Source organism: Protopterus annectens, chromosome 8.part0, assembly GCF_019279795.1.
Source record: "Protopterus annectens isolate FY-2018-M chromosome 8.part0, PAN1.0, whole genome shotgun sequence".
NCBI lineage: Eukaryota > Metazoa > Chordata > Ceratodontiformes > Protopteridae > Protopterus > Protopterus annectens.
In genome coordinates, this window is record NC_056741.1 from 1,864,001,226 (window position 1) to 1,864,020,431 (window position 19,206).

The 19,206-nt window shown below is 39.5% G+C and overlaps 1 protein-coding gene across 1 annotated transcript in view; it reads left to right on the plus strand.

Annotated features, from left to right (window-relative positions):
* Nucleotides 1–311: 311 nt before the first annotated feature.
* The window catches only part of LOC122809687 (von Willebrand factor A domain-containing protein 5A-like), a 1,458,063-nt gene continuing 1,439,168 nt past the window's right edge, over nucleotides 312–19,206 (plus strand). Inside the window, exons 1-2 of the mRNA XM_044081363.1 lie at nucleotides 312–394; nucleotides 11,792–11,909. Coding sequence (XP_043937298.1) covers nucleotides 11,792–11,909 — 118 coding nt within the window. The 5' untranslated portion in view covers nucleotides 312–394. The remainder of the gene's footprint in view (nucleotides 395–11,791; nucleotides 11,910–19,206) is intronic.

Genomic DNA, 19,206 nt, shown 5'->3' on the forward strand with positions numbered 1-19,206 from the left:
AAATTCATATCACCTTTATACGTTTGTTAGTGCACTATTTAAAAAAATGTCCATATTTTCGGGCTTATGGCTTTGTTCAGATACCTTGTTCTAAGAAGTTGAGAAGTATGAGCCCCATACATTTTCTGATTTCCAAATAATCATCCATCAAAACGTTCCTGGAAACCATGGCTAGTGTTCCCACTAACAGAAAATAGCTGGGCAGATATAAAAAAAAAAAAAAAAAAAGATGAATTTGCCTGTGACTCATTGACTATTCTGTTCTGGCAGTACTTATGAATGATGTAAAAAGGGGCAGGACTGCAAATTTAAGACTTAAACGGAGGAAGCCGTACAACTGACTGCTGTTTTCCTCTGGGGAGAAACTGCAAACAAGCATTAACCCTTTGAAAAGGTAAGAGTTCTTTATGAAACTAAATAACTGTAGTACTTTTTCAAAATAATGTTTAACTTTTGGGGGGGATAGAATGGAATAACAACATAAGAAAATGCATTTTAGGTGAAGATCATAGATCACAGAGAGACTTCTTTTCGCATTCACTTTAGTTGATTTTTTTGAACGCTGATAAAGCAAAGCATATAAAGACAGCTAGTACAGCTTTTAATTTTAAAGTACTTAGTTGTGTGTTGCAGGAACCTGGAAAATGGAGATCATGGATTACACTGGAAACCGGCTGGTTCTTAAGGTGAACTACATGCCAGTCAGTGAAAAAGAATGAGCCAAGTCTTTATAAGATGCACTGAATTTGGTTTATCCTTTCAGACCAAATGGAAATATGTGTACAGCAGAGTGCATGAAATATAATCACTAACTTGCCATTTTAACATCATATATTTTTTGACGTGTAGATGTGGCCGCGGTAGTGCAACGATTAGCACCCCCCCCCCATAGCTAAGAGATTATTGGCTAGATCGCCTTCTGCATGTCCCCCTTCCGCCGCTGTCGGTGACGTTAAAGACATGCAGGTAGGTAAATGGGTGTGTGGTGCGTCGGCACTGTAAAAATCCTCCGGTCTGGCTACCCCTAACCCTGCAAAGCCGAAAGACATTAGTTTATATGTTTATTATGTAAAATAAATGTCTCGTTGCTTGACCTTATCAGTGGTTTATCTGCATTGTTTTATTAGTGGTTTATCTGCATGATTATGACTTGAAAGTATTTTACACTGATACTTCAGATGGGATTGAAGTATATAATATTTCAGTTAAACAGTGAAAATGCCTGCATTGTTTGGCGGGTGCTTATCTTTCCTTTTAAATTCCATTGCATTGTCAATCTGTCACTTGGGGACTGTCTAAAGATCATTGCAAAGTGTTAAAATGGAAGTCTGTGTAAAGCTTCTGTTTTAGAGGTATTGCAGAACTGCGCCCTCCCAGTGATAAGCAGTGTTGGGCTGTGGCTGTCTGATTATTTAAAATTAATGAAAGATAACTTTAAGATAACCACAACAACATGGTTGATATTCCTGGCTCTCAGGGGTGGGTGTTGTGTGGATGTACAGTGTGGTGATGAAAAAGAGTGGTTTCCAAAGCCAGCACACTTTTTATCAGTTTTTTTTTTTGCAGTAAAAATGAACAGAATGCTTACCTCTAAATACTTGTAGTTGCCTCATTATTCTGCTTTTGCATGCACTCTTGATTGCATTCCCAACTGATGTTAAAATAAATTGCCTCTGTGGGAAGCATCTAGAATATAGAGGTGTCAGCCACAGTTTCCTAGGTGCATGTGATTTTGAGGCACTTTTGGAAGCTCCGCTATGTAGGATGCCACAGACAGAACGACAGACTTTAAAATCACATGTTAAGATCACATATCTGGATGCATGTATTTAATACCCAAATATTCATGTACAGAAAAAGACTGTTTACATTTTTCAGCTACACACCATGGTGGGGAGAGGGCAGAGAAATGCACTATAACAGTAACAGTATGGAAATGCTACTGTTCACACACTCACCTCACCAGGATGGTTAGTGTGATGATGCAAGACTTGCATGGGTGCAGGAAATTTCTACTGAAAGGCATATATATATCTATATCTATATATATCATATATATATATATATATATATATATATATATATATATATAGGTTCATACTAGGCTATCTGCCCTGGGGCATTTATAAGCCTAGCCCGAGTGTGTTTGGATTTCGCCACCCTTTGATTTGAGTTTGCTGTGCCCTTTTTAAGGTTAGTTTACTGTGCCTCTGTCTATAGATAGATATATATATATATATATATATATATATATATATATATATATATATATATATATATGCAACCTAACTTAAAAGCCATCAGATTCATAAGTGGAATACCTATAGATACAGAAAATACAAGTAAAAAAACACTAGCGTTGCTGCCTCACAGCAAGAGGTTCTCCGGTTTGATTCTCGGCTGGGGTGCCTTCTGTGCGGAGTCTGCATGTCCTCCCTGTGGTTGCGTGGGTTTCCTCCGGGTGCTCCGGTTTCCTCCCACCTCCCAAAGACATGCAGAAAGTGGATTGGACACTCTAAATTGGCCCTAGGTAGGCGTGTGTGTGTGTGCCTTCTGTGGAAGGTTGGGTGCTGGGCTAGCGACTCGACACCGTAAAAACTCCACTGCCAATCATGAGTGGACAGATGATCCGCTGTGGCGACCCCTAACCGGGAAAAGCTGAAAGAAGAAGAAGATTGAAATGCAGGTGGCTGTTTCCACTTGATCTTTTAATGTGAATGAAAATGAGTTTCACAGAAAGTGTTTGCAGAGTAATGTTGCTTGACTAGTAACCATACACAGGCTGTGGGTGATTTTAAGATGCAGATTGCACAGCTGTGCAGTGGCTGAAATGGGTTGGCATGTAGTACATGCTAATGTGTGCATAATGTTATGTAAATAAGGAGCTGTCTACTTAGAACTTCATAGAATATGCAAATGAATGAACCCAAAATGCATAACTCTCAACCACTTAATGCAAGAAATCTGAACATAGCCTAAAACAATGGGGACAAAGGCACAGAAATAGGGACAGATTTGAACTGTTGCTCTTATAAACTTGCTAGCTTAACTGGAGTTATGTTATCGTGCATTTTCCAAATGATATGAAGTCTGAAACTCAAATGTATGTCATTATTTAGTGACTTTAAAACCACTTCAAATGGATAGAGTACTAAAGACAGTCACTGATAAACCAAGAGAATGCACTCAAGACGGCCGTTTACGCCCTAGGACCTTTATTAACACAGCACAGCAACCAGTAAAAAAAAAGTGCTTTCTCTTGGTTTATTTAGTGACTTAAATTTATGGTGATTTGCCTGAAAACCACACATTTTATGAGGAACAATCCAAAAATATGAAGCAAAACCTGGACATTCTGCAAAAATCTGGATAGTTGAGATGTATGCTAAATGGTAAACCAAATCAGAGATATGTAAAACGGCGGTACTGTGTGCATCCAATGCTCATCCATTTTGAACGCTGCAATTTGTGGTGTACTGGAAGGGAACCATGCTAGAAACAGCAGCAGCAGTAACACAGCAGTATGTGTTAGGAACCCCACTGAAGCCAGTGCATCTTGGCCATCTGCCCCAATGAAGGAGGTACACAAAGAACCTAACATACACTATCTGATAGGCCAACAGATAGTGGATCATTTCCAAGTAGATATTATCCTAAGGGATCTATTTGAACTATATCACCTGCATACTGAATCTAGGGCTATGTATGGTATTCCCACTCCTGTTGATGTAGAGGTGACCTTCAGGGGATATATTAGAGATATCTCAGTTATAAGCTTCATGAGTTCTAAACCAACATCCTCAACGTTATGCTGCAATATGTGAAGGGACATATCTACTTGTCCAGGATACCAGTGGAGTGAACAAATGCTATGTGGGCCTTCTATAACTGAATACCTGTTGCTGTCAAGGCCTCACCTGCTCCATAAGGTTTGCATGCTCTGAACTGACACGGCCTCTAAAGCCCCAGATGTTATTTTTAATGTACAAAGCAATTCCCATATGTGGCATACATCTGAGCTGTACCAGTAGGGTCACTTGATTGGGAGGTGCACACACACATGCAAGATAGATGGGCCTATATGCATTGTTACCATGCATGAAGACAGCAGGTCACATGCAATATGTTTAATTAAAAATTTAAATTCTTCAGCAAAACATTTTATTCCCCTGGCAATATGGCAAAAAGCCTACTAGGAAGGATAAAAACCAACACACAAAATACAGAATACATACATAAAAGGAAGTGATGTTGTCATTAATTAGTTAACAGTTAACATTTAAAGAGGCCTTCCAGTTACAAGCATTATTAAACCCAGATTTGACTAAAGCATCAAATTTAAAAATGCAAATACTTTCTTTATATAATAAAAAAAACTTTTTACAGCACCCTCATATCCAGCATTCCAATGTACCTCTTCTAAAAGTGAAGGTTTAAAACTATCGAATTTGCCATCACAATATTCTGTAAAATGTGCAACTAAGAGATTACTAATATCTTCGGTATGAATATTCCATATGTGTTCTTTAATTCTAACTTCAAATGCTCTTTTTGTTTCTTCCCATGTAGTACAAATTACAGGGACATCAAATAATATAAACTGCAGCAAAACTACAACAGGTAAAGTGCCCTCTTTATGTCAGTTTTTATTATTATTATTATTAATTATGTCAACTTTAAGACATACAAAAGCACAAATCACACTAATTTCCATAGGGGTCAGTGCCCTTTACAATCAAATTGAATACACTAGTAACTTAAGGAAAAGTAAAATAACTATAAAATAACAAAGTAAAATAATGACAAAATAACATATTTCCTATGCTTTTACCCATAGAAAATAATAGCGGCTCTGCTTTAAAGAATGGCTTATTCTATGGACATAGTTTTTTAATCTTATTGGGAAGCAGATACAGTTTGTAGATTAAATAGGTAGTTCTGATTATGATTTTAAGAAAGTTAAATCTAGAATGTTAGCTTGAGTTTGGAGATGAAGCAATAGATGTATTTTGTTACACAATTTAACCTTCTTTCTTATAAAATAGTTGTGGGTGTTAGAAATTGAAATATGCTATTAAGAGATGTTAACTTAAACATATTACCTAAATGTCCTCCTGTTTCTTTTTCTTTGAGTAGAAGTATAGGGAATATGTTATATCATAGTTATTTTACTTTTCTTGAAATTACTAGTGAATACAATTTGTAGGTGAAGGGCACTATTTCTGTTGAAAGTATGTGATTTGTCCATTTGTGTGTCCTAAATTTATCAGAATTAATAAGAAAGTTGATATTAAAGACACTTTACTTGCCCTATTCCTGCTGTAATTTATATTATGTGATGCCCCCCAGAACACATGCAGACCACTTTTCATCTTTATAATGGTGTGTGTAACATCTCTCTGTACCTGGATCATTGACCTGCACATATGCCTGTTGATTCTGGGCATTACAGTTATATCTGTGAGGGTCCTGATAGTGTGGCAGTGGTGCATCTTTGCTACAGTAAGTGTGTTCACTCAGAGAAAGTAAACATGTCAGGTGCTGTGCAGGTCTTTGGCACAAATAAAGCCTATGTGAAGCTCTCAGGATGATTGTTATATTCTTGTGAGGCCGTGTCCCCAGCCAGTACAGTACAATATTACAGGGGCATCTGTAATGTTGGATATTGGTGCACTCCTCCCCTCTAGGGCTGAAGACTGTGCTGCTGTGTCCTCAGGCTGTGCCACATGTATATTACCATCATTACCAGCCACAGGTGCACTTCTGACATCAGCCTTGAGCTATCTAGTTGTGATGGACCCTCCAGTGGGACCTTTGAAACTATGAAAACAGATGACACCATTGTCAGTCCATATACCTATATCTCCATATCACTCTGTAGCATGCTTACTGGTACACATGGAAACTGTGTTGTAGAATATGTTGGAAGATGTGCCCTGCTTTGTAGGATGTTACATTTGTTGCTCAGAAGTGCATGGAAAGACTGATATCCGATCTGGCTTTTGCCATTTCCTTTCTTTGTTCATGCATTGTGTGCTATAATCCACTATAACAGGTATTACTAATGTGGAGCTTTTGCTATTGACACATAGGGGGTTGGTGCAAGGCTTGTTCCCACATCCAGTCCACAAACAGTTATAAGGGGTTGATCCCCCATGGATAACAAGGAACAACAAAAACTCCTCAACTTTTGTCAGTCAGTTTTGTGTTTGTGGTACAACCCTAGTATAGAGCCATTTCAGCAATGTCTTGTGCTTTTTTTTGCTGGGATTGTCATATTGGTTAACCTCCGTCGCACCTGTTGACACCTGTTATGGCTACCTAAGGCATTTACATAATCCACTAGCAGCTGTTACCCCTCATCTGCATCACTTTTGTCAGTGAGGGCCTGCACTAGAAGCTCATTCTTCACTAATGAATTTTCCTAGGTGTCGCTTCCAACAGGTGGTCATATTCAGTGGTTGCATATGCTATGCTGTGTAATGTACATGAGTATGACTATGACCACCAACCCCTCTTTTATGTACCTGGTTAACAGTTGTTATTCTTGCTTAGCACAGTACCCATGCTTTTTCATGTAGCCCAGGAATCCTGCATCCCTTTTGGCATAGAAACCCAAATACTCACCTTATCCAAGTTCACACTCCTGCACCAGATATGACCAGATATTACTGTGCCATGACATTGGGATGGGGCCCCAGCAATATACACATAACAAGACACATGCCTCACTCCCTCTGACAACTACCACAGAGGTTTAGCTGCAGAAGAGGTATTTAACTAGCTATATAGAACTCTTTCCTTAATATAGTAATGCTTGGTCTACAGGGTTATACACAAATTGGAGAGTTTCTCCTCGGACCACTGCTGAAAATTGGCTTAGTTCCAAGTCTGACTTTCCCTGGTTAACCAATGTTAAATAAAATAAAAAATAAAAATAAATAAAATAAATTCCTTTATCGCATAGTCATATGGTTGTAAGCAGCGTTGAGCAAGATGGCAACTATGTTTTATACAGTAGGTAGGTAGTGCAGTGGTTATGCTAATCAAGTCAGCACCATGGATGTGACTGACTGCTACAATGCATTAGTAATACATATCAGAGTGAGCCATATACATCACATTTAATGTGAAGTATGTGAACTGTATGCTCATGTGTACACATATACTATCACAGTGCAATGCAGTGTTGCAACTTGCAAGGAATGTAATTATCTGAAATATATCTATGCACATGGGGATGCCATATTGCTCCTTGGGTGAACCTATTGACTTGCCAGTGGTACATCTGCAATTGGTAAAAGCAAAGCTTCTGCAGGGTGTGCCAGACAGAGAATGGTGTTCCTGTTCTTCCTGGATAAAAAGCTCCATCTTGACCACTATGATGGCACCTTGAAGAGGGTAGACATCTGGGGTAAAGTGGGTCAGGTGTTGATTCAGTAATGCTGTGGCATCATTCTGTTTAGCAGTATTGTCATCATTATGATGGAATGAGGTGTTACCACCTTAACCTGCTCAAACAATAGGATACAGTGTTACAGGACAGTGAAGCAGAGATGTACTGTAAGCATTTTGAGGGAAGGGTAGTGCCATTATCTTGCATTATGTACACCATTGTGCATGTATGTTTACCTGTACATACTTTGTTTTGCAGCTGCAGAAGACCATTGCCATAACATGGTTGAGTGCCAGAGAAGGCAGGGCCACCTCTACCAACAGCATGATGTGTATGTGTTCTGTGTCCATCTGCTGTACAGCTGCAGGTGTGTGTGTGTGTGTGTGTGTGTGTGTGTGTGTGTGTGTGTGTGTGTGTGTGAGGTAATCTTTTCGCAGGTGTATTTGTGAAAGAGGAAGAGGAGAGGTCATGCTCGCGTCAGTCTCTTCAGCCATTGCATCTGTTAATGAGTCACCAGTATCCACTGTCTGCCTGTCAGAATGGGAATGGATCCTTCTGCTTTAGGCGATGTGGGGTCCTGTGGCATACTATGTTCCTGTGTCTCAGAAACAGAGACACAGGAGGTGGACTGGAGCAGTCTGCACTGTTATCTTGTCAGTTGCAGATGCTAGTTGTTGTTATGATGTGCTGGCAAGTGGGCACCACTTTGGAAACATGGAGCTCTTTCTGATATGACTGGTAAACCCTAGTCATTTGACTTGGGAGCAACTGACCCATAACAATAGGCAATCAGGTGAATGATGCCTGAGTTTGCTCCACTCTGCTCTGAGTTGGCAGCCTGGCAAGTAAATTTTTGTTCAACATTTCATCTTTACTATTATGATGCAGTACTAAAATATTTTTATTACGTACCATGCACTTATGGAAAACAAAAAAAACTGTCCAAGGTGCCTAACCTAAGGATAGTATTTTTTTTTCTGCACATTAGACAATTTGAATCATAGTCATTACACAATGTGATATAACAGCAGTGCAGTGACCAGGGCAAATGATGTGGGAAAAATACTTTTGGATTATTTTCTAGGGAGACTTTTAACAGGATGTGGTTATGACCAAGTACAACCTAGAAAGAAAGATTGTGTTGGAATGTATTCTGGTATGCAAAAGAAATTTTACTGAAAAAAATCAAATAGCTGAAAGATACCAAAAATAGAAGCTGACTTAGTTGTTAAGCACAAAAGAATACAAATGAGGTTTAGGAACAAACCAGTTTGTCCTGGACAATCTTCTGGTGGGGTTTAGGTAGGAGTAGTAATGGGAGTTAAGATTGTAGTGAAAATGTTAGTGTGCTGGAAGGGTTAAACTGGGAAAGTAGGAGGGTTGTGAGGAAATGAGGAAAGTGCAAGGAAGGGCTTAGAGTGTAACTGGGTACGGGATCAGATTTTGTCATGAACTTGCTGCTGCAAGTATTGTATCCAAGATAACCAGTAGGTCCTAGAGCCAACAGGTAGGCATTGGGTTAATAGTGGTTGGCAAAGAGGAGTGTGGTTGCCGGTGTGTTTAGGCTTTTGGAATTATCTATCTGTGTGTGTGTGTGTGTGTGTGTGTGTGTGTGTGTGTGTGTGTGTGTGTGTGTGTGTGTGTGTGTGTGTGTGTGTGTGTGTGTGTGTGTGTGTGTGTGTTTGTATATGTGAATCGAAGAAAAAAGCGCTTCCGTTAAACTGTGAAAAAAAAAAAAACAAAACCACTACGTAAATGTTTTTGCAGGGGGGCTTCACCTCCCCCTGCAACCCCCACACCCCGTCTACTTAAATATTCTCACTCCAAGGTCACACTATAGTGGAGTAAAGGAATATTCCCTTACTCACACAGCAGTGCGATTGGCACACCACTCACACATACCCGAAACTGCTGCTTCAATGAACAGAAATTTCGGGTATGTGTGAGCGCGAATTTGACTTTCGGTGAAAGTTAAATTCGCGCAAGTGTCCGGGTCCCATATAAATACACACACACACACACACACACACGTGTGTGTATGTATATGTCTATGTGTATGTATGTATGTATATATGCATACATATATATAAATGTTTTTTTTCTTCTCTGCATCAGCATAATTATAGTTTTCTGGTAGTTTCAAAATGGCTTAGAGAGCATGGGTAAAGGTCTTTGGTTTGTTCCATCTATCATTCAACCTTATCGGCCATTTTTTTTTTGGATGGGGGGCTGTCTTACTTTGTGGTTATGACATTTATGCCATTCGGTTAAATCTTGCACAGTTGGTGGTGGTGTGGGCAGCTGTTCTTGAGTTTGTCAGTATGTTGTAAGCCCTGTATACTGTCATTTGTCAGTTGGGTTCTTTCAATGTGGTCATTGTTGTTTATGGTGTCCTTTCGGTTTATTTATCATTCACATTGGTGATTTGCTTAAAAAATGTTTTAATAAGCCATGATCCCTCATTGTCATGTTATTTCATTGGGAAGGGACCGTGATTTGTTGGGACAGCAGCTAGTGAATTATTACCAGGCTGTAAAGCACCCACAAATAATGGTTGTTCACTCTGCATGCACAATGGCACCATAAACCGCTGGGGGAGGAGAGCTAATGGTGAGCTTTCCATTTAGCCCCCTTGATTGATGCAGTTGTATGAAGAGATTAGCATGCTGCTTAATTTTAAAAATAGAGGAAAAAAGAGAAAGTAGAAACAAAAATGGATACATTATGAGTGTGAGTTTGCCTGGTTTAGTTGCACATATCTCTCACCTGATCTGGGAGGTATAGGGGCTGGATTATTTCAAAATGTCCAGTTTTTTATTCAGATTTGGTTCATTCATAATATTTTGGGTTGTACATTGCTGGGTTAAATTAAGGATGTATGTTCCTGAATATGTACATGCAGGCATTTCAAGTTTAATAGCCTCAGCAAATTGCATGTTAACACACACTCTCGTATGTTAAAGTGTTATTAAGTTGAAGCAAGATGTAAATCCTTACCTCTTTCTGGGCTATTTCTCCATTATGCTAGTCTTGTTCAGATTTCTTGCACCGAGATGTTGCGAGTGATGTAGGAAGAGAGATGCGGTTATGAACTGGGAGGTTGTAGGCAGTTCTGCATTATTTATTTATTTATTTATTTATTTACCCACCCTACTTAAAAGACTCAATAACCACAGCAGTCCCTAACTTTACAGCCTGTGTTTCTGATTTTTATTGTGCTGCTCTGCAAATACACCTGCAAGTTGTTAGTGTGAAGGGATGGTGGACCAGGTTTCCTCTAAATAATTATTTTCATGCTAATGCAAACGCTGTTATTCCATCAACCTTCTAAGTCTGACAGAGCAATATTTAAAACCTGTCCCTATTTTTGAGCCTTTGTCCCACTTTTATTTATGACTTTGTCCGGATTTCTTGCTCCAAGAGGTTGAAAGGTATGTCTGAGATCATTGGTGAACATGAAAAATTCTTAAGCTACAGCTATAATATAAATGTTTCTGTCAGACATTTGCGTTTCAGACTCCATGTCCTTCAGAAAATCCATGCTAATGCAAAACCTGTTATTTATCAACTAGCTGTTCTTCTTAGTCCTTCCTACAACTGGTTCTTATAGGAGAGGGTGGTGAAGTGCAGTTAAGGCATGAGGTTAATTGTGGAGTTGTTTTTTCTGTTACTTTTTATTTAAGTTTCAATTCTGTCCTTCTTAGCTCACCTTACAACTGTAACTGCTGTAGAGAAGGGTGGGGTAATGCAGTTAATGCATACAGACTGGAATAGAGTGTGGGCTTCTTTTAAATCCGGGATTGTAGATCAGCAGGTATTCTCTTATTTGGCCCAGGTTTCCTGTTAGTAGTACCAATATATGGCCAGTGCCCCTGGCTGTCTCTGACTATTTTCGTTGGTGTCCCTGATTCTGTTGAGATTGGACCCTGATTGGTGGAGAGCTCTGGGCTATAGTGTCCTGGGCTGAGTACTGGTTAGGGGTACAGTGCATTCATACAGGTCATTTGCAGTCTACAGTGAGTTGCTCTCAGGTGCAGGCTCTAACTGTCAAAGGAGTTAGCATGTGGCATAGTTCTCATTGGTACAGATTTTACAGTATTTTCGGGGTTAGTTTTTCTATTTTGGGCAGTTTCATAGAGGGGTGGTTTCTGGGAAGGGGTGGATTTCTTAAAGAGGGAGTTAGTAAAATAATGTCACACATGTGAGAGGCAGACATCTTATCTTGTATTAAGTCATGTTAACACAGACACTGTTATTGTATCAATGAACTGAGTTGTAAGAGAAGCATTTGTGGTTTGGGGTGTCCGGTACCATTTAGTTATGGTTAGTCTTTTCAACTCATTTTTTTTGTTTCCCTTTCTTTCAAATGATTTATGGTTGTCTTTTCTTTTGCAGATGGAGGAAGAGCAGGAAGTGCAGATTCTGTATCCTCCAGAGGCCCATTGTGAGGAGATGGATCCTTTGGAGTTGGGTGTAGGCATCATTCATGGGGCGGTGCTCCATCACCCCACAGGTAATAATACATTGTTAGGTGCTCATTTATGCATGTCAGAGTTGGTGCAGTTGGGAGTAGTGTGGGGCAGGTGTGGATGAAGTTTGTCATGGGCAGGTTGAAGCAGGTGGTTAAATTTTTATTGTGGGGAGTTTTAGGGTCATCCCTGTGGTGCAGTATTGGAGATGGTGTGTAGAAAGTAGCAGAAGTATGGAGGGTTTCCTTTATGTTTAGAATTTTTTGTTAATTTTGGTGTTGCGTGGTTCAGCGATTTGTGCAATTGAGATTCTGTGAAGCCAACTATTGGTCTCTCTTGCTGTTCGCTGTTTTATTTTGTCAGTATTAGCTGATGTAATCGTATGTGTTTGCATGTGTTTTATTTATATATCTATATGTATCTATAGAGAAAGATATATAAAATGAGTTTGTGTGTGTGTGTGTGTGTGTGTGTGTGTGTGTGTGTATATATATATATATATATATATATATATATATATATATATATATCAAATGAAGTTATTTTGGGAGATGGTTTACCTGATAGCGGAGGAGAAAATAAGCCAATCTAGCTTGCTTGCTGTTTTGGTGCACTTAACCTTTTACCCCCCCCGCCCCCCACAATCCCTACCTTACCTCTCATCCTTTGTCTATATGCCCAGTACCCTCTTTAACATATCTCTGGAATCTTTCGATCTCTTATTCTACTGTGTCCACAATGTTGTCCATAAAGAAGTACTTTTGTAGATCCATAGAATAAATAGTCCCTAATGTCTGCTTCCTCTGATGCCCACTCCTCACCCCTCTGTCCTACATGTTATAGATGATCCCTTCATATAAATTGAATATTATATTTTGAATCCTAAAAGTCACTCCGCACTCACCAGTATCTAGTGAAAATGGCTTCAGTTCACGTGGTCTCTGTCATATCTTTCCCCTTCCATCTCACACCCTATTCTAGGGCTTTCCTCCAGATGACTACAACAGATTTATGTTCCCCTTCTTGTATAGCCTTTGTTTGCACACTGAACTCAAGACATAGTCTGACTAGGGCACAGTAGCATGAAGCATTACCAGATTTACTTCTGGATTCTACCTACTGCAAATATATCCTAGAAACTTGTCTGATGTTGCCACTGACCTCAGACTCTAGTTCAGCTTGACCAGGACAGGTGAAATTAGTGATTCCACATCCTTCTTCTATTCCTCACTCCCAGGTTAAGCTTCATACTAGGATTGTTGTGGTCTGTAATAATGGAAGTTCTCTGCACAATTTTCCATTTCCAGTGCATAAATGTACACACACACATCCATACATGCATATCTTTAAATGTGCTTATTCCTTTAAGAATGCTGAGTACCTGTAACTCTAAGCAGATGCTGTGATGGGTACAGTGTTCTCTGTATGTTGACACTGTAGTGGAATTAAAACAGAATTGTAACACTAGAATCCTGAGTATTGTGCCATTACTAATAGCACTGTAGATAACTTTGGAATCCTGAGCCTAGTGTTGTTATTAACGACACTGTTCACAACTTTGAATCCTGTGCCTAGTGTTGTTATTAATGACAATGTTCACAAGCTTGGAATACTAAGGGGTACAAATATACTTGAAATGGTACTCACAAACATGGGAGAATGCTCTGCTCCCCACTGTAAAGTTCTGTCTGGTAAGATCAGACAATAAAGCTGTGTCCTTTGTAATAAACATCAGTTCTGTGACCCAGGTAACCCCACAACATTTAGGAACTATTCTAAGGCAAACTTCCTACTACTAAGTGATAACCCATCAAAATTTCAAACAACTCCCAAACCCTAAGAACACAGCTGCAGCTGCCTGTACAGAACTGTTCTCAGAAACCTTGCACAATCGTGTCAATAAATACATAGAGACAGCTGTGCCTACCAGATATAAGCCCAGAATTAACTCAGAAAGCAAACCACACTGGAGGAATCCAGACATAAACCGGTTGGAAAAGGAAGTTGGAAGTTGAGAGATTGGAGGGTTTACTCTTAGATAGAGGGTATAATGAGTTAGAATTGAGTAGAGCAAGGGCTAAGACTTTAGGTAGAATGGAAGAACAGGGCGAACAAGATGTCAGCTTCTCTAGAGAGTAAGGACAAAATAAACAGGAGTCATCGGGTTTGCTTTATGACCAACTATATGAATGACAACAGGAGGGTAAGCAGTATTATCAATAAGAATTGGCATCTTTTAACTATGGATGAGGAAACAAAGAAGTGGGTGGGGGAAACACCTAGTTTTTCCTACAGGAATAATAAGAATTTAAAATGTTTATTGTGTGGAGAGAGACATAAGGATGTCACACAAAGTAAGGAGTTTGGTACATTCCCATGTGGGAAGTGTAGAATGTGTGATGTGATTTGTAGAGAACATTGCTATAGTCGCCCAACCCTAAGCTTTGTTTTTAAGCTCATGTTTCATGCCTCTTATAATAGTACAAATATTGTTTACCTTGCTAATTGTAATTATTGTGAATGTTTGTTTTTATGTAGGTAAAACCCTGAAACGGCTTGAGGCTAGAATATATCAACATTTGTATGATATAAGAAATAAGAACATACAAAATGCCTTAGCGAAATATCTCATGGAATTTGAAAAGCATAGTTTTAGTTTCAGGGTACTACAACAAGTAATTTTTAACGGAAGAGGGGGAGATAACAACAATTATGTAGAGAGAGTTGAACTTGGGTGGATTTTAAGACTTCGGGCACATATACATCCTGGACTTAATAGCAATATATGCATTAAGCCTGTGTTAGATGCCCGTGCCCTTAAGTAGTATGTTACTGTCTCTTTTAGAGTTATTTCTTGTTTTAAGTGCTGTTTTTAGTTGAAAAACCTTGATTGTCTTAATTGATTAATTATTAATCATTGTCACATGATGTATATATAAATGTGGTTATTTTGATACATTTTAAGGATCTGATGAAGCGTAGATTTTACTGCGTGAAAGCGCTTATCCACTGCCTAGTATTTAATAAATCAACTCTTAATGGAACTGGATTATTCAGCTGTGGTTACTTTGTTTTTTTTTTTGCTTATTGGAATTATTGTTCAACATAACCTTTGGGCGGCAACAACAGTCTGTTTTTCACATAAACAGGTTGCACAACAAAAGAAAAAAGTCACAGCCAAGATTTGGTAGTGCCCAGTATGATAAAAACACTCTTATCAATCTAAGTAAACAACTAAGATGTAAAATTGCGTCCCAAAGCCAGGCAAAGGACAACCACACAGCTTTCTTTAACTATTTTCAAAATCTCAAAGACAGCACATAGCAGTCTGCATAACTGACTGTAAATGGAGGTATTCACATGGAGCTGGAAGATATAGCAAATCTGCTGGCTGACAAATTCAGCTCCAGTTCCCCCTTCCTCTGGTCATCCCCACCCCCTCCACTATGACTAGGAAGCAGGTCCTAGATATGCTGTCTAAGGCCAAAAACTACTGTATCAATGGGCCTCAATAATATCTCTGGATGTCTGCTAAATAGCCTAAAAAGTGACCTATAATGACCAATAGAGTAATTGTTTAATCTTAACCTCAAGATAAGCTTTGTGACATGCGAATGAAGAACTGCAATGGTTATCCTTCTGCACAAGGGCAGCCCGTCAATGAACCCTAGGAACTGTACACCCTAGTCTTTCTAGTCTCATATGCAAAACTATAGAAAGAATTATCATGGAAATAATTAATAAGGACATAGAAAACCTTACTAGATCCAACCTAGTTTGGTTTAGTCATGGGTGAATCATGCCTACTTAACTTGGTGGATTTATTTGAGAAGGTCACTGAGGCAATGGTTGAGGGCAAAACAATGCATACCTACCTTGACTGGGCTAAGGCATTTGAAATGAGAGTTCTTTTAAGTAAATATATGTTGAGCAAAGGGGTAAGAGATGGGCAGCCTAATTGTGTATGATATTATGCAGTGTTACAAGCTAAATGTAGGAGAGGAGAAAGGAGAGTTCCAGACAGCTAAGGATATGCAGAGCTTTACAGTGATGGGTAAATAAAGATGAATTGGTAGCAAACTTGGCAGTTTTGTTGTAGCAGCTTTTAAGTTTGCTTTTTATGAATAATTGTAAATTGGTTAGAATTGGGGCTCCACAGAGTGAGGAGGGATGAGTATTCTTGATATCATTTTGGATGTGGAAGTCAAATTTAGGATTATCATCTATTGTTATGCCTAATAGTTTGGTATGATAAACTAATTCAATGTTAGTGCCATTCACAGAAAAGGTTTTGAAAGATGCTTTGTTAGGGGTGTGAGTTTTGGGGGTAAAGCGGATTAGTTTGTTTTTTTGGGGGGGTTCAGTAAGAGTTGTGCTCTTGTGCGCCATGTTTCAGTGGAGATGACAGCTGTTTTTTTCATTTCTTGGAGGTGAGTTAGTGTTTGAAGAGCAGTTGATGGTAAAGTTATCTGCATATTGACTCAAGGTGTCTTCACAAGAAGATAAATGTAGGTTATCGATAGAAATATAGAATGGTAGAGAGCCAAGGATAGATCCCTGTGGGACTCCTGTTGAAGCAGGAAGGTATGCAGAAATGGACACTTGCCATTTTACAGCTTTTTGTCTGTTGGCATGTTAGCCAGTAAACCTTTGAACAGATGATAGACCAAGGGTGGAAAGTTGATTGAGGGGTTTAGTTTGAGAGACCATGTCAACAGTTTTTGCTCTATCTGGAAATACTGCAGACACAAGTTTATTGGAGTTGCAAGCTTTATTGACAGTGTCTATAAATGAAAGTAATGCAGTGGAGGTGATATGATCTGGCCAGAATCCATGCTGGAATTGGTGATTAGCTTATTTGGTACAAAATAGTGGAGAAATTGTTGATGTATACATCTTTCAAAAATTTTGGAGAGGGGAGACAGGATGATTATGGGATGGAAATCTATAATATCAGTGGAATTACCTCCTTTATTTAAAAGGGTAATATGTGCCATTTTCCATAAGTTAGTGACACAGGATTCTGTAATTTATATATTAATAAGAATGCTCATTAGGTATGCTATTGAATCTGTAGCTAGATTTGGGTATTTCAGGGGGTGAGTTGGCAGATGAGGAACAAAATTTTAACTTTATGTAAAAGCTTTTTTTTATGAGAGTTATTGACACTAGTTGAAAGTTAAAGTGGGAGTAGTTTGTGTGTGTATCAGAAAGGTAGTTAAGTGAGTTTTATAAAGGAAACATGCAAGGGTCAAAGGTAGAGGAAGTTAGCTGTGTTAAAGGGGTGTGTTAAGTCAGTTTGCAGTTAGGTTGGCTATGCATTCTATGAAGTATGCATTGAAATAGGTAGCTTTTGGAAGAGGGGGAATGTCTGGATATGGGCTGGCATTCTTTTGTGTACCTGGGTTGATGAGAGAGGATATGGAAAACCAGAATTTTTTTAGGTTTGTTTTTTATGACCATCAAGAGTGAGTATAATAAGATTTTCCCCCGGATTCACTAAACTTCCATGCAGGACTAACTTAGTCCTGCACGGAAGTGCCCGTTTAGCAGCAGGACGGCAGCGCTCCATGCATATTAATGAAGGCTTGCTGCCCGACCTCCTAGACTTACACAGAGCATGTACAAGTGCAGGGGGTGTGTCTGAGAGCAGAGCTCTCTGAATAAACACGCTCTGCAATGTAGAACAGCAAAAAGTGGAAATAAATGAGCGAGACCACTCATAGGTGTCTGCATATCCCCACCAACAGTCCCCCATGTGTACAACAGCAACAGGACATAAAAATCAAAAGAAGAAACCGCTTTATTTATTTTTTTTTTAAATCCAAGTACAGCTAACCGTAGGTGCGCGAGTGTACCCATTGCTTAGCTATGGTTAAAGCAGCTTAAAAGGCTGAAGAGGATAAAAAGGAAGATATATGCAAATGAAGCAGCACAGCAATAGTGTAGTAGGGAGAGCATTCGCCTAACGAGCAGGCATTCACGGTTCGAGTTCCACTGCAGCACAGTCTATTTTGCATGGCAAAGTATGGTATAACTAATATTTTTATTGCAAAACCCACTAAATAACATATATTTATGAACTGGAGTACTTCATGCACATGTGAAGAGTCAGTGTCATAATTAATAAGGCAGAAGTGAGCAGGTGTAAGCACAGATAAGCAGTAGTAAGCATATGTAAGCACTAGTAAGCGTGTTTAAGTGCATTTACGAGGGGGTAAGCACTGCCTACACAGATTAAGCAATGTAGAAGCTAACTGAGTGTAAGAAACTATATCCTGAAATAAGCAGTGCTTTCCACCACGCAAACCCACTTACAACTGCTTTAAAGTGCCTTAATCACTCTGTATCCAATGGGCCTTGTTCTGCCCAGCAACAAAATAAACAGCCATGCAGGTCTCGAACCCAGGACCCTATACACCATAATCCCAGTAGCTATCCACCAAGCTATCAGAAAAGTACAGCAGAATGAGGTAGTAGTAAACATGTCCTCACCATAGTATAACCAAACTGAGCCTGTGAAAGGCATCCATATACAGTCATATGTGCCATAACCGACTACATAACATAGATATGTGAACTGGAGTACAGCAGTAAACCCAGAAGTGAGTTGTACTTGTAATAGAGTGCTGAAGTCCCCAATAAAGCACAAGGACCCAGCAGAATGTATGTACACATCAATCAGTGATACTAGGCATACATATAAGGTGTAATGAATAATAACACAATGCCAAAAAGGCATTATAATGAATGTCTACTAACACCAAGCATTGCACAGGCCAGCTTAGGAGGTGTGAGCAATGTGTACACCAGCTAACTCTTTGTGCCCAGTGGTATACCCCTTTAAATAATGCCAACCTTAGGGAAGCAAGTTTGCAAATAGCTTAACCTTTTCAAAGCCGGCCAATCATAGAAAAGTGCACGAAATCTGCCCTACTTAAACCCAAGAGGCGGAAATACAACTCATAACTGGTTGTAGCTTCCCCTTGCAGGCCCTATGGCAGTAAGGGGAGAAGGAGTGCACTTCCAGGCACAGCACTGGTGCATCCAGGAGTCCAAGGTCATGGCTAGACTCCTAGTTAAAGACCATGCATAGAGACTGCTGCAGGGCCAGTACCAGTGCTCCCAATATAAGGTGGAGGCTTGAGACCGTCTCGCCCGCGATCTCACCAGTGCCACTGGCATGCCCCAAACTGGTGGGCAGGTTGGGCACCACTATGCTGACCTGAAGTGGTGGAAGGGGGACCTCTTGGTGGAGTGGCTCCAAGAGGCTAGAGCATCAGGGTATGTCCCAGCCGTGTAAGTATCAGTCCACTACCTGTGTAATAATTGCCAGCTCAG